Source organism: Miniopterus schreibersii (assembly GCF_964146895.1).
Source record: "Miniopterus schreibersii genome assembly, chromosome: 20".
Classification (NCBI taxonomy): domain Eukaryota; kingdom Metazoa; phylum Chordata; class Mammalia; order Chiroptera; family Miniopteridae; genus Miniopterus; species Miniopterus schreibersii.
In genome coordinates, this window is record NC_138122.1 from 19,607,273 (window position 1) to 19,624,090 (window position 16,818).

The window sequence follows — 16,818 nt, forward strand, 5'->3', positions numbered from 1 at the left end:
TTTGGGCGACCTGGATTTGAACCAGCAGATGGTTTGCAAACATCGCCCCACCGTTTTCCCTCCCTGAATCTATGCTCCCTCGCGATGAGGCTTTGCAGCTCACTCACTCCATCCCTTGAATCTGGGCTTCGTAACTTGCTTTTTGTGATCACTAGGGATGTTGTAGAAGTGACACTGTGCCAGTTCCAAGCTTGGGCCTCAAGAGGCTGTGTGGCTTCTGCTTGCTTTTGGACCCTGCCCAGGCAACATGCGACCAGATGCCTGGGCTAGCCAGCCGGAGGGTGAGAGGCCTGTGCAACACGGAGGAGTCAGCCCTGGCCATGCTACCTTAGCCAGTCGCCATTCAGTTCCCCAGTTGACCAAAGACACATAAGCAAGCCCCACTGAGACCAGAACAACCAGAATCACGAGTTAAATAAATCAGTGTTTTAAGCCATACGTGATGGGATGGTTTGTTATGAAGCAAAAGTAACTTCCACACTCCACTGAATAACCATCTGACCTTAAGCAAGTCATTTACAACCTCCGAGCCTCAGTTTTCTTATCTGTAAAATGGGGGTAATAGGATTATTCAATTGTTCAGTATGAAGAGAGCACTTAGCATAGGCCTAGCACTTGGTGAGCACTCGATTAACATCATCATCATCACCATCATCACTATTAATGTTATTATTAAATAATAACAAAATAATGTTATTTTTGCTCATCAAGAACCAATGTGAACCCCTACTTTGGGGGAAGAAAGAAAGGAAAGAGGAAAGAGAGAAGGAGGGACACAGAAAGGCACAGATCAGGGCAAAGGGATGGGCTCCTTATTAATAATATAATATAATATGAGATGATGGATGTTACCTAAACTAACTGAGGTCATCATTTTGCAAGATATGTAAGTCAAGTCATTATGCTCACTCCTTAAACTTATAGCGTGCTGCCTGTCAATTACATGTCAAAACTGAGAGAGAAAAATTTTAATTAAAAAATTTTAAATTATATAATTTGTATTTGTACTGAAAACTTAGAGTACATTATAAGGACTTCTGATTGTTGGGCTTTTAAAAATTACACAGCAACCCCGCCAGCATGGCTCAGCGGTTGAGACCTAGGATCCAGGAGATCGGGGTTCGATTCCCGGTCAGGGCACATGCCCGGGTTGGGGCTCAATCCCCAGTCGGGGGCATGCAGGAGGCAGCCGATCAGTGACTCTCATCATTGATGTTTCTATCTATCTCCCTCTACCTTCCTCTTTCTGTGAAATCAATAAAAAATATTTCTTAAAAATTACACAGCAAAACCCTACTCATTTGGTTTCGTGAGGTGGTGTAATTGGGTAAAGCTATTTATTCTAAATGAGTGGAAGCTCTTAGTTATATTTAATTACATAAAAATATCTTCAACTAAATGTTTCCAAATCATGAACTTAGGGGAGCCATTTTTATAACTAGATAAGAACATTGCATAATTAAGACGATTATTTTCATGTGAAGAGCTGGGAAGCCAGTGGCTCTCTTGGGTGGTTAAATATTTCTTCCATAATTTTGTCTGTGGTTTTCATTTGCTTTCCTCATAGACAAAAGAGCTATAGAATAGAGTTGTTAAGAAAATACATTTGGAGAATCAAGTGACGTTTAAATCTCCGCTCTGCCAGTTACTAGCCGTGTGACCTTGGGCCCCAGTTTTCTTACCTGTAAAATGGAGATAATAATACCTATGTCTTAAGGTTTTATGATTTTAAAAAAAAATAAAGCACATGGTCCTGTGCCTGGCATGCTTTCACCCAGGGGACACAGCCAGAGTCCCATTAGACTTTACACCACAGCTGCCACTTAGTGACTTTGGGTTCCTTGTGTCACGAAACAAGCAAGCAAGGAAAAGAGTGAGCAATGGGTCCTGGACAACAGCAATGGCAAAACAACACCCAACTGGAAAATGGCTAGCCCCAACCCCTGCTTCCAGCTTGCATAACAAGGGGGTGACAGGCAGCACCCACGGTCCTTAAAAGCAGATAAACTTAGGTTCTTAGTCCCGCCTACATGCTGTGTGACTTGGGCAAGTGGTTTCACCCACAGAGTCTCGGTCTCCTCGGCTGGAGATTGTGATAATCCCACAGCACACTTCCTGCGGCCGCTGAGATGTGTCAAAGCGTAAAGTCCAATCCATGCTGGATCTATTATTTTTATAATTATTGCGCATTTACAACCTTCCAGGCTCTGCGCTGCTTTTGTTGTTCATCGTGACAATACTGCTAATGACGCTACTCTCTGGTGACATCTCAGCTCCCTGGTACCAGAGGCCCCGCTGTAGCCGGCTTCACATCCCCCCAGGCCATGAACACAATCGACACAAGGCCAGAGCTGTGTATTTACTTACGACTGGGGGACCCCTCCGATTCCGAAGCCCACCAGGCCCCGGAGCACCAGGATCCAGCTGTACACAGGCGCGAACGCGCTGAGGATCCCGTAGTACAGAGTCCAGAGCACGCTGATCTTCAGCCCCTGCGCGAAAGGGAGACACCAAGTCACAGGGCTGCTCGGCGCCTCCAGGACACATGGCCCCCCACATGTTTAAAGTCACCGATAGGGTCCTGTTAAAGGGTAACCCATCCAACCAAGGGCCCTCTGTGTGGCTGCTGCCAACCCCTAGGGGGCATGTGGCAAAACTGTGGGGCACTCTTGGTTGTCCCAATGACTGGCATTTACAGCCGTGCCCAGAGGTGTGAGGTGTCCCACCATGCATGAGACCCAATAAGACTCGTCCTGTTCCTACGCCAGCTCAAATCAAACTCCCCACCCAACCGTCACGCAGCTGACAATTCTGTTTATGACGATCTACACCCACATCTTCGCTCCATTTCACATATGAACAGGATTTGGGGAGGGGTCTAGTTCCAATACACTATACTTAATGTTTTAGGAGGGCAACTTCCAGGTAAATCAAAGGGAGATTGTGCTTTGTTTTATCTGGAAGTTGGCAAGATTATTCATCTCAGAAAAGCGTGTTGTCAATGGCAACGCTGTGTTGTTTGAGTCACCGAGAGAGCAACACTTGAGCATTCATCTGCATTCACAGGGCTTCGGTGTGTACCTATGAATAGATCTGGATCTTATTTCCAAATGTCAACTCTAAAGAAAAAACATCAACAAGATTCAGTTAAATTCAAGCTTGTTTATGATCAGGGGCAAAATATTCACTACTTCCTTTTATTATCTAGGCAGAGTTGTACATGAACATTTATTTGCATATTGAAAAGAAATCTTACATGATTAATTATCTCCTCCCTCATATAACAGGGCATTATAACTGATTTTTTTTTTAAATTATGTGAGTGGCTATTTCATTTTCTCTTTGAAATAATTTCTGAATAATTAAGAAACATTATTAAAAATTTTAATAATTTTTTAAATAAAGGGGACAGGGGACATCTGTAATACTTTCAACAATAAAGATAAATTTAAAAAAAAAAACAATAAAGGGGACATTGTGTTTGACAAGGTTAAGAACTATCTAGGGACACAATGCTGCAAGAAAAACCTGGTGTATATTCCTGGAGTGTAATTACTCTTAGAGATTGAGAAAGAGTTGAGGGTAAACATAATTTAAATGATAGCTTTTACATAACAACCAACACCAACCCTATTATGGAGTAGAATGCAAAATTTTTTGAAAGACAAGAAGGTAGAGAGAGAAAAACATCGATTTTTTGCCTCCTGCATGCACCCTGACCAGGGACTAAACCCACAACCTAGGTATGTGCCCTGACTGGGAATCGAACCCACCACCTTCTGGTGAGCAGAACAATGCTCCAACCAACTGAGCCAGGGCTAGAATGCAAATTTTACATGCATTTGAGAGCTGCAACAATAAGAGGTCTGGGCAGGCCTCTCTCCGAAGCACTCCTTCCAGATCTCCAGGGGTGAGTTCACTCTCCAGCCCCCTGGGGAACACTTTAAGTAATAGAATATTTTAAATGACTTTGAATCACCTTGCAAGAAAGTGATTTCTTTTTCATGTCAATATTCTGAACTGTTTTTTTCTTTGAGTTCCAACCAATAACAGTTACCACTGACCACGGGCTAACCATGCGTCAGCAAACACGGCTCTAAGTGCCTCACATACATCGTCTTATTGAAACAGCCCTGGAAGCTCCTACGTTGTCGCCCCGATTTTGCAGGTGGGAAGCTAAGGCTCAGAGACGTGAAGTAACTTGCTCAAGGTTCACCAGGATATGACCTGGATGTGTTCATTTCCATCCCTTCAAGGCCACACACCTGTAGCTGCCCTTCCTTTCCGTGGCTGCCACAGGCCCCCCCAGGCTGTAGGAACTTCTGTGGGGATTGAAGTGGCCCGCTGAGTCCCAACCCCATATGTGACTCCCCTGCAAAGTCACGCAGCGGACGCCCTCACAGAAACCTCCAGTTGGGCGGAGGCAGACCAAGGAGCTGAGATGTTCAGCCAAAGCTCGCCAGCTGCCCGGCCCGCCCGCTGTTCCTGGAGGAGCTCTGGGGAAGGTTTATAATTAGAGCCTGATCTGTCGTCCCTGAGGCTGGGCCTGAATCCCATGCACAGGATGATGGGCTCTGCAATCTCGGGGTGCTTTCTTTCCTCTGTCTCTGGTCAGGCCAGCTTTACGTTAGCTGTGGGATTTAGCAAGCCGGTCAGGAGAGAGAGCTGGAGAAACACTCTAGGCAGCCCCCCAAGCTTCATTTATTTGAGATGGATGAATGTCCTACTGATCCACTGAGTTCTGGGGATAATTCATTCATGTCTCCCAACAGCCAAGGTCAGGGGGAAGGATGTTGACTCTGGAGCCTGCATTTGAACACTGGCACTACCATTTATTGGCACCACGAGCTTGGCAAATGATAGGACTGATAATGAACGTTTTTGAAATGCTTCCTTTGGGCCAGGAGCTTTCTGTAGAAGGGCTCATTTACTCCTAATAACAGCCCAGAGAGAGAGAGAGAGAGAGAGAGACTGTCATTATCCCATTTACAGATGAGGAAACTGAGGCACAGCAAGGTCGAGTCAGTTGCTGAAGGTCACGTAGCCTCTAAGTGGAGGAGCTGGGATTTGAACGTAAGCAGTTTGGCCTCGGAGCACATGCTTTTCACAACGATGCTACGTCAATATTGCATTTGTCCAAATGAGCCCCTTAGGCAAATGTTAAAATGAGGGTTGATAGTCCCCAGGCGATACGGGAAGATGATGAAGAACTAATTCTGCTCATTTCTTCTCAATACCTGGTTCCTCAACCTCAGCACCATCCACACCTGGATGCGGTCATCCTCTGTGGTGGGGACTCTCCTGCGTACTGTGGGATTCTAAGCAGAATCTCTGACACCTACTCACTAGATGCCAGTAGCTCCCTTCCCCTCAGTTGTGACAACGCAAATCACTCCAAGACATTGCTAAGTGGCGGGGGCAAGGGGAAGGGGAAGGCGAAATTTACCCCCCTTTGAGAACCGCTGTTCTAGAAGGTGCCAAGATGTGTTTAGAAGTCGCGAGTTTCAGTAAATGGCACCACTGAAAACCCGTCTATGAATCTTTTTAAACTCCAAGCTTACAGCTTTCTCCTCTGACGCCCATTATAAGCACAAAGGCATCTGTATTCTAGAGGGCGACCTCCTGGGAACACTATGAATCATTGCCCTTGGTAGATAAATGTGCTCTTCCAGGGGAAGTCAGGATCCTAAGCTAACAACCTTCCTGAACTTGTCGGGACAATTCATCAGTAAGGTCAGTGGTTGGTCTGGTCTGGAGAGAGGGCAGAAAATAGAAACATCCAGCTTAGTCACTCAAGAAATATTTATTGAGTGCCTGCTAGATGCCAGGTGCTGTGTCAGACACTGGGGCCACCTCCATGAACAAAACCAGCCCCTTTCCTTGGGGAATTTACTAAACTCACCTAAGCACCATCCTGTGCTGTGCCCAGAGCAGACATCACTAATCAATCACAGCACTGTCCTACTGAGCCATCCGGCTCCTCGGGTCCAAGTCTCCATCATCCCCTACTGAGCAATTAGAACAGACCCAAGGGACAAAAACCCATTTGCCCTTGAGTTGGGGGAACTCAGTAAATGGTATCTGTGAATATCAGCTATTATCTAACCCAACCTGCTTTGATATAAATAGGGAAACTGAGGCCAGAGATGGGGGAATGTCTTGCTTTAGTCACCCAGGGGCAGATTCGGGCCCCAAATTAAGGTATTTTTACTCCTTTTCCCTGTATTGCTCACCGCTTCAGTGTTTAGCAGTCGGGTAACAGAATTTGGGGCACAGTAAAATTCCTCAGAACAGGTTCCTCGAGAACAAGTAAATAAAACATGTTTTTAGCCGGAGACAGAGAAATGAGCTGTCTGCCCCCACGCCCAGCCTGCTCAGGACGGAGCCACGTGAAGACTTCAGAAGAGCTTTTCCCTTTTGTTATTGAATAGGCCTGAAGGTTAATGTCAGGTCCAGCAGCAGCCAGCCAGGCGGCCACAGGTTCTCAGTTCCAAGTGGGTGGGAGGGTGGATGGGCGCAGAGTCTAGAAAGCTGCCCCCTGAAGACCACAGTAATCCAGCTTCTCTTCTCCCTGGAAGGCCCGGAGAAATCTTTCCAACTAACCTCCCCAGCCCCTAAAACCAAGATCTTTGGGGCTACGATGCCTACAGCTAGTTTCCCAACGTGCCTCCTCCGGCCCTGCCACAGCCACTTCCCCGTGGTTTTCCTAGTCACCATCTCCCAGGAATCTGCTGGCCCACGTGCTTCCTGTCGTCACGGGAGAAGGGGCCGCGGCTGGGGTCTCCTTCCTGCACAGCACTGTTCAAACATTCATTCATTCACTCATGGAGCGCCCCTATATTTACTGAGCACCTACAGCTTCAAGCCCCTACCATCATGGTGAAGGGCGTAGACTTAGAGTGAGACCTGGCTCGGTGACACTCCCTGTGCCTCAGTTTCCACTTCTATAAAATCAGGGTGGAAACAGGACCTGCTTCAACAGTGGTTATGGGGGTTGGGTGAGCTCACGCAGGAATCATGCGTGGTGTGGTGCCCGCCCTGCTAGGCGCTGTTTTATTTTCAGTCCATGGCCTGCTGGCCGTAACGGACCTTGTCAGTTACCCACCCAGCAGTCACATCTCGCTTCTTCCATCCTAACAAAATTCTGAGTTTGTTCAGCTCTCTACCCCCGCCCCAGTCCCAGGTGTAGATTTTTATTAGTCTAAGCCAGTAGTTCCCAAAGTGCGGTCCCCGGACCAGCGGTATCGGCATCACCTGGGAACCTGTGAGAAGTGCGATTCTTGCAAAGCCGGCTCACGTGGGTCTCTGCCTGGCGTTGTGCAAAGCGAGTCACCCCGGTGACCTCAATTAACCCTTCAATGTAGAGCTTGTTATTTCTTCTTTATACAGATGAGGACACTGATGCTCAGAGAGGTCAATTGACTTGCCCAAGGTCATGCAGCCAGCAGGGGTGCAGAAGGAGGAAAATTCCGAGTGTGCCTTAATGAACAGGTTCCCCTGGTGGCCCCAGAGCTCAATCCTGCTGGGTTTGAAAGCTGATGTCTTTCTCTACCAACCCTCGGCTGTGTGAATAAGAGCCACGGCGACCGCGTGGGGCCAACAGCATCTTCTCTACCGTGAAATGCACACGCCTGCCCACCCCCTCCAGGGAATGCGTGATTCCAAGAACCCACAGTGGCCTCGGAGCCATGTCTCCTCACAGCGCGTCAACATAGCTCCTAATTAGGCCTCCCAAGCGCTCGAGCAGCATGAGCTTTACTACGAATTGCCATTGTCACGGAGATGACCTAGGGGACATGCATGTAGGAGAGGTCGCCTTACTGTTTTCCTGCCGTACTGGTCTGAGATGTTTCCCCAGAGGGTGGAGCTGGACATCATGCCGACAAAGACCACCTGTGGGTGGAAAGAGGATTACTTGTTAGACCTCGACACGGAGAAACAGGACAACCGATTGAACCGGTGATGTCACACCCTAGTAATAATAATGAGGCACCATTCCCTGAAAGGCCACAGGTTCGATTCCTGGTCAGGGCACATGCCTGGCTTTCGTGGCTCGATCCCCAGTCGCGGTGCGTGCAGGAGGCAGCCAGTCGGTGTTTCTCTCTCTCTCCCTCCCTCTCTCTCTAAAATCAATGAAAACATTAAAATAAATAAGTAAATAAAGGAATTAATTTCCCAGGTCCTCAACTTCCCTACAGACTCTTTCCCGAGCACAGGTTAGAGATTTCGCCTGTTCCCTGTTCCAGTCCCCGCTTCTCAACCGCCCTCCCTCCGCTTCTCCACCCCAGTCTCAGCAGCTCGCCTCACATCGCATTGCTTCGAGCTTAAACCCTCCAGGATGCCTCAAAAGGGACACCAATGACCCTGCCACAAATCCTTGTGGAAGTCATCCAGATTCCAATTCCTTTTTATTATTATTATTTTTTACCAAATTGAAGAAGAGCCTCATCAAGCGGTCAGCAAATCAGATCACTAAAAAAATAATGTTTCAGAAGCGACTGCTAAGTGCTCTTTGGCATATAACTTGGAAGTTGTTGAAAAGAAGTCAAGAGGCATACAAACTGCAATCAAAAAATAAAATCCTCAAATCACCCTCCTATGGGAGGTACTGGCATCTCCTTTTTGAATGAGCGAGGTGTGTAAGGTCTAAGTGATATACCCAAGTGGCTTCCAACCTCCCAGCCATTGAGCAGGATGCCTGGGGGGGGGGGGGCCAGGAACTTGGATCCCCGGGTGCAGTCGAGCTGGCTGCCAACCTCCTGGGGAGTGAAGGAAGCTGAGGTCATGGTGTTTCCATGCAGTTTAATTCCTTTCTGCTGAGCCTTTGGCAGCAGCAGGGAGAGGGGGACACCCCCACAGACCACCCCAGGGGACCGGAACTGTACACAACAAGAGAGAGCCGCCTGCTGCCTACCGAGGTCAGCAGTGCCACCTGCCAGCTGGGCAGCCGCCACTCGCAGTGCAGCTGGGGCGCGAGGATGCTCAGGATCATCATTTCCATGGCATCGGCCATCTGCAGGGAGGAAGCAGATGTCGTGAGGCCAGGATGCTGCCCGGTGCCCGGATGGCTGACCCCTCGCTCACTGACCCCTGAGAGCGTGTAGAAACCCCTCCTCTCTGCCTGCTGAGCGCCCCACCACCCATCGAAACACTGAAACCCCTAGTAGTTAAAACAGTGTGGGGCCTACCATACCGCAATTGACAACTAGACATTCAACATTCTTTCTCAGTCCGTGTTTTTCTGTATTTAAAAAAACCTAGGCACTCTCTTCAATGAAATGGGAAAACCTTACATTTCAAAAATCTGAGAAAAGCTTTTTTTTTTACATAGGTAGAGAGACGCAAGGATCTTTTCTCTTTAGTTCAACTAAAGACTAGTTTATCTTTGGTTTAGAGGTCATTGCTCATGTAGAATTCTCAGCCTCTTTAACAAGTGTAACCTTTTAATATATTAACACATATTAGGAAGCCCCAGTAATTAAAACATCCTTTATAGGACTTTACAGAACAATGGGACAGAAATGAGAGTCCAGAAGCAGACCCATGTGGCCGAGGGAAGGTGACGGACGGTACAGGTGGACGACATGGGGAAACTGAAGAGCTGTTTGGAAAAGCATTTAATTAGGTCACCCTCTTGCACCATTCACAAAAATCAATGTCGGCTGTATTAACGGTCTAGGCGCCTTATTTGCCATGGGTAGCTGAGGGGATTTGGACAAGAGGTCACGAGCCTCACGAAGCGAAGGGCTCATTTTGACCTGTGCATGTTTCTCTAGGCTGAGCTCCACACAGGACATCATAATCTCATCGTAGCCCTGAGCCCCAAAGGATTGAGAACCACTTAATTAGCCAGAAGCTTCAACTCCTCCTTGAGGGCAACTGTCAACATTACCCAGCTCCCCCCAGGCACCGACCTTCATTACCGCCAGGGTCGCTCAATATAACCCTCATTGACTCAAGCTAAGGCTCTACGTAGAGGCCTGTGTCCTTCCTTGCAGATCATGGAAACCCACTGGGGCAGCAAAGGTAAGCGTTTCTTGGAGACTGAACGGGAGGCCACTGCCCCAGGAATACTTGCCCAGGCCAAGCCGGTGAGAACAGACAGCTTCCATTGGAATTTTCCAAACCCAATGGCTTCCACTGCATCTTCCACCATGAAAGTATCTGGAAAGAAGGGGGAGGGGAAGACAGAGTCAGGGCATCTTGCAGTTGTCCTAGTGTGGGGGTGTCCGGGGGGCTCCCCAGCCATGTTCTTTAAAGGGAGCACATGCTGCTTCTAGAATTTATCTTAGAAAAACATTCCTCCAAGTGTGAAAAGATATCTTGCTATAAAATCCACTGCAACATTGTTTGCAAAAGGGAAACACGTAACAGGGGGTTGGTTAAATAAATGATGACATACATTATAATTTTCTATAGATGTTTAGGTGGCCACATTATGAAATACGACCCAATTGTTAAAAAGCACGTGCAGATGTAGAAAGATGCACACAATGTATTATTGTTAATTAATTTTTAAAAACAAAGCAAGGTAGAGAACACAATATTTAGTATGGTTCTCTTCTTGGAAATGGACGCATGTGTCTGTGTAGCATATGTGCATACGCATAGAGTACATACAAAACTTTTATGGTTTTATTTTTGTTGTCTTTGGAGGGAAGAAGGGAAATCCTTTGAGACTTTAGCTTTCTTCCCTTTAAATGTATTACTTCCCTAATCAGGAAAACAAAGTACTTTGTAAAAGTAGAATTTCATCTTTACTCAGATGGAAGGATGTCCGCACTCTATTGTTAAGTAAAAGAAGACTTGGGGAGAGGTGCCTACTAAGAACTGTCTTTGGGATAAAATTAGATATGTGTGTGAGTGCATGTGCCATGCAGGGGAAGTAAGCCTGAGTGTCCACGGGTTATCTCTGAGGACAGTATTCATCTACTTCGTACATCTCTATAACGTCTGAATGCTTTCCAAATAAACACATGTTACTGGTATGCTCAAAAAACAAGGAGAGAATTTATAAGCGAACGAGTGTTTTTGAAAAATACAAAAAGACTAAGTACAGCGTGGAATGCGGGGTTGTATCCTGCAACGGCACTGCTGGAAAAACTAGTGAAATTGGAAAATAGTCTGGGGTTTAGTAGAAAGTACCGCACCAGAGTTCCTCGCTGAGCCATGACAAACGTAGGTAAGATGTTAACACGGGGTGAAACTGCATGAAGGCTATATGGGAATTCTCGGTAGTATCTTTGCAACTTTTCTATAAATCTAAAGTGATTTCAACATAAAAAGTTAATTAAACAATAAAAATACTAAAGGAGCCTGCTGGTGGCCCTTCTGTGGGCTGCCTCTCAGGATCTCGATGGTTCCTGCTGGCAATTTCCATCGTTTTGGAATTTCAGTCATGGGCCTCTAACGTCAACCATAATGTTCTCCAGAAGCGTGAGCTCATGTTTATCACACCAGCAGGTTGTGGTTTTTTTCCAGCAAAAATATTGAGAAAGCAGAGTGAGCCCTGTAACCATCAATAATTCAAGGAGTAGTAATGATATAACGGTGCACTGTGGAGTGTTCGCCATGTGCCAGGCACTGAGCTAGGGGCTCGATGTGCATGATCTCCTTTAGTCCCTGACCAGCTCCACTCAGAGGCGGCACAAGGTCATGGGTAAGAATGTGGATTCCAAGGCCAGATCACCTGGGTGTAAATCCAGCTTGGTTCATTTCTAGCTGTGGAATCCTGGGGAAAGATGTTTAACCTGTCTGGGCTTCAGTTTCCTCTTCTGTAAAATGGGGAAGATGATTGTAATAGTTCCAGTTAGAAATGTTGTGAAGATGAGGTGGGTGATATGAGTAAAGTGCTTGGAACAGTGGCCGGCACAGAGTAAATCCTCAGCTAATGTCAGGCGTTCCCATCACTATCATCATCATCACCATAACCTTCATCATCATCACCACCATCCTCACCTTCATCAAATCACCACCATCCTCACCATCTTCATCACCACCATCATCATTACTATCACCATCATCACCACCATCCTCACCATCACCACCATCATCATCATCACTATCACCACAACCATCATCATCACCATCATCACTATCATCACAACCTTCATCATCACCATCATCACCACTATCATCACAACCATCATCATCACCATCATCACCACCATCATCACAACCATCATCACCATCATCATCATTGCCACTACTACCATCATCATCATCATCATCACCATCATCACCACCACCATCATCACCATCACCATCATTGCCACTACTACATCATCATCAACATCATCATCATCATCATCATTTATTGTGCTGGCCTCAGCCAAGTGTTACGCGGTGATGCTGATGGCAGGGATTGTGATGTCACCTTGCCTGCTGAAGTAAGCCATGTAGGTTCAGCTCACATTTCCAGTGGGCCCTCTGAGCCCTCCTACTTGTCCCTTCACGAGATCCCTCTGAGAGTTCAACTGGGGACGCAACCCTGGCATCTCAGAGCCCCTGACTGTGGCTGGGCTGATGCCTCAAGCGCAGGGCCCTCTCACCGTCAGTGGGATTGGCAAACTCCTTGGGCACAGCTGCCCCATCGTCTAGCTCGACCGCCTGTAGGCCCGTGCGGACCCCTTCAATCTGGACCTCATGCTCTCCCGAAGCCGTGTCGTCCTCTGACCTTGCACTCTCGCCCGTGCGACGAAATTTCACCACCCTAGAGGACAGAGCAGATCTGGTCATGAAGGCTACAACTCCCCCTCAACAGCCTTGCTGCACAGCTCTTGTGCCCAAGACAGGTGAAAGGCTTTTTTTCTCATGGTCAAGGGAGTTGAATGGGTAGGAGGCTGGCATGTCTATTGAGTTGGACTGTAGGGGGGTGACAACTTCAAAAGTTGTGCGTCAGGGCAGCCGCCTACAGTTGTACAGGTTGGGCACTGCACAACTCCAAAGGGACTCTATTCACATGGTAGGCTATGGGATTGAAGATATCTCTATTCTAGACTTGAATGCTGTTTGGAAGCACAGGTGTTTCAGAATTTAGGCTCATCTCTCTGTAATGGAGATAATAATTTGGTCGCCTAAAGGTTACATTATGCCCACAAAAAGTTGCCTACATGGTACTTTTTAAAGCGGTTGCCAAATTTTTTTTTTAATTGAAAGAATTCACTTAAAAAACAAGACTACTGATGTCTCTTAAAACATAGAATATCTGGCCATGTGGGGCCCGTATTCCTCTAAGAGTCTAAGGGAACAGTATGGCTAGATCTGGGCAGTGTGGTCCCTGTAGATGGGACATTTCAACTCTGCGTAAGGGATGGTGAGTAAGGGATGGTGTGCAACTTATTCCAGGAAGGGGCTCTCTGTCCCCAAGAAGCAACCCCAAAATGAAAAAACCACACCCATAAACAGTCCCCCAAGATATTTGTACAAGATAAAAACATAAATAAGTATTAGGCAAAGGAAGGGCATGAACATTTATGCATATTATCACTTCATCTTCAGGGATGAAAGAAAGGCCAGTGGATCACCTTCGACTCTGAGGGTCACATCAGAGAAGGAAATGACTATGTGACCTGATAATCTTCCTTGACTTCTGCTTCGATCAAATCCTCTCCTCAAGGACTGTCCAGGGCTCCATACTCCTCCTGCGACTGATAGCAACCACTGCACCCTTTTTGGAAGGTAATCTGTGATATCTTTCAAAATGTAAAATGCTCTGTGCGCCCACCTAGAATGCCCGTGCTGGTAAATCAACGTAGGGATAGACACAAGTAGGTGACGATTTACCGCACAAATAACGGCTGGAATGGATTCTTAGTTTGCCACGTGTCAGGTCCAGGGTGTGCACTTTACATCGATTATCTTATTTAACCTTCACTTTCACTATCCCATGTTCCAGATGAGGACAGTCAAGCACAGAAGAGCTGGGAGCTTGTCCAAGGTCACACAGTGGGTGTCTAATAAGTCAGACTCTGGCAAAGCCACCTGCCCTCCCAGAGTCCCCGCCCCCAGCCACTCTGCTGGTGCTGTTCTCCTCTGAAGCTTGCAGGCTGTTTGCAGCTTTGCATGTGATAATTATTCAGTAAATGTGATAAGTATTCACGAAACGAGGAACCATCATCAGGAGAGGAGTAATGATAGGGATTATGGCACATTCACTTAAGAAAATGTTTTAAAAGATGTTTTTTAAGTTGATCTGTATCGCAATAGCCAAAGACGGAAACAATCCAAGTGTCCATCAGTGGATGAATGAGTCAATGGATGAACAAAGTATGGTCTCTATACAATGCAGTGTTATTCTGCCTTAAAAAGGAAGGACATTCTGACACATGCTAGAGCATGGATGAGCTTCGAAGACATTACGCTAAGTGAAATAAGCCTAACACAAAAGGACAAATATTATCCATCCATATGAGGGGGCCCAAAAGAGTCAAATTCACAGAGATAGAAAGTAGGTGCTGGGGGGAGAGAAGAATGGAAAGTTAGTGTTTAATGGGTCTAGAGTTTCAGTCGGGGAAGATGAAAGAATTCTGGAGATGGGTAGTGGTGATAGTTGCACAGCAATGTGAATGTACTTAATGCAACTAACTTTACACTTTTAAAATGGTCGAAACGGTAAATTTTATTTCATGTATATTTTATCACAACACACACACATACATAAACACACACACGAGTTGATCTTACGGAAGAGCCGACAGAAAAAAAGTGGGGGCTCATTATTAGATATGTTAGAATATGATCCCGTGATCGAGGTCCTGGCTACTAAGACTTGAGATACAGTCTCAAACCAGAGGCCCAGCTTCCCCTAAGGGCTTCTTAGAAATGCAGTCTTGGGCCCCGACCCAGACCTACTAAATCAGCATCTGCATTTTAATCAGGTCCCCAGGCAATGTGTGCACGTCGGTCAGGGAAGTGCTGCCGTAGATTATGCTTCTACAGCCCCGACATTCTGGAAGGATACATAAGAGCTGAAGACTGGCTGCTTGTGGGAAGGAGGAGAGGATGGAAACAAGGTGTTATGAGGGAAGGGAAACATTCTTTACTTTTTATTTTGGGCCCTTCTGTCATGTTTGCAATTTTCAACCTGGGCATCTATACTTCGATAATAAATACACATACCAACAGCGAGTATTTACAGAGCTCTTGTTCAGTGGGCAGCACCGGCTAAGCACATTACACCCGTGAAATAGGGGCAGCGACTGGCTTGCAGGACCATCGTGAAGATGAAATGAGCTTTATGAACGGGCAACTGTGGGCACGGAGTTGATATTAGTTTCTCTCCCACCTGGCTTCACTCAGGTCGCCTTTCTGCCCTGAGCACAGAGTACGTTGACCTTCGGGGAATGTGACTTTGAGAAAGCAACTTAGCTCCCTGCCGTTATAAGCCAGGATCTGCTCACACTCCTTCGCTGGCAAACCGCAAGGAGCCAGGGCGCCTTTATTTGTGAACATTGGTTTGAAGACAGACATTAAAGGAGACCTTTGACATTAAATTAGATTCAGAGAGCCCGGCTCCGTTTTGAATGGGTTGGGTTTCTCAAAGTATGTATCAACCCCACGAGCCAAGATTTTCCCAAGGAAAGAAAAAAGAAATCTGAAGGAAAATAGCGGTGGCATATGTTAAATATGTGAGGGCTTCAGAACAGGCTGGCGCACAGCTCCTTGTCATTTGTAGGGTATAGATAGCATATAATCCACCAAAATAGCTGGGAACATTTATTTTACATAATTTTGCTATTCAAAGGAGAGAGGAGCTTGAGGAAATAGCTGTCAATATGAAGATCTTGTTTGTCCCATCATGAAATTCATTCACCTCGTACCTTCAGTTAGGGTCTGAGACTTGATTAGGGTATTTTGGATAAGGAAGGTGTGTTTTTTCCCCTCTTTTCATCTGAGTTTCTGGACTTTTATCCCCCTGAGTTCATGAGTCTATCAGACTGAAGAGGGAGCCGAAACCTAACCGTGATGATCTCAGGGTGCCATTTACAGCCTCGCGTGAGGAGAGGTGGCCCGCCGTAAGGAAAAAGAGGCCAGCTCTAGCGTACAAACGGACCTGGCATACGAATCAGTCCCATGCCCATGCTATCCAGAAGCTATGTGACCCTGGGAAGGTTACTTTACTTCTCTGAGTCTGTTTCCTCCCTGGGAGAATGGAGATGAAAATTTCATATCTCACAGGGTTGCCATGGAGATGAAAGGAGTCAACAGAGAGAAAGCATCATGCAGAGCTTGGCACAGTCATTCAGTATTTCACTAAGTGTTTACTGAGTGCTAAGTATGCGCCGAGTGCCGGGGGACAGAGGGAGACAAAAGAGACTTGGCCTCTGTCCTCAAGAAGTGGACTGTCTAGCCCGGCTGGCGTGGCTCAGTGGTTGAGCATCAACCCAAGAACCTGGAGGTCATGGTTCGATTCCCGGTCAAGGGACATGCCTGGGTTGCGGGCTCGATTCCCACTGGGGGGCATGCAGGAGGCAGCGGTCGATGATTCTCTCTCATCATTGATGTTTCTCTGTCCCTCCCTCCCTCTCTCTGAAATCAACAAAAATGTATTAAAAAAAAAAAGAAGTGGGCGCTCTAGTTGAGGAGATGGTTAATATACAAGTAAACAAATTTGCAAATGAATCGGTCTTGAGAAGAAAACAAATAGGATGCTAAGATAAAGAACAGCTGCAGTGAGGAGCGATCAGGATAGACCTCCCCAAGGAGGCTGAGGTCAAGGGGACAAGGAGAGTAGCTCACAGATGGGGGAAGAGTAGAGAGAACAGCTAGTGCAAAGGCCCGGGGGTAGGATTAAGGAGTAGGGGCCAGAGATTCAGG

The 16,818-nt window shown here is 46.7% G+C and overlaps 1 protein-coding gene across 1 annotated transcript in view; it reads right to left on the bottom strand.

Moving 5' to 3' along the window:
• SVOP (SV2 related protein) overlaps positions 1-16,818 on the bottom strand; it is a 36,990-nt gene that overhangs the window by 15,639 nt on the left and 4,533 nt on the right. Inside the window, exons 2-6 of the mRNA XM_081123705.1 lie at positions 12,552-12,712; positions 10,079-10,164; positions 8,915-9,013; positions 7,822-7,893; positions 2,368-2,492 (exon numbers count right to left, since the gene is read on the bottom strand). Coding sequence (XP_080979831.1) covers positions 2,368-2,492; positions 7,822-7,893; positions 8,915-9,013; positions 10,079-10,164; positions 12,552-12,712 — 543 coding nt within the window. The remainder of the gene's footprint in view (positions 1-2,367; positions 2,493-7,821; positions 7,894-8,914; positions 9,014-10,078; positions 10,165-12,551; positions 12,713-16,818) is intronic.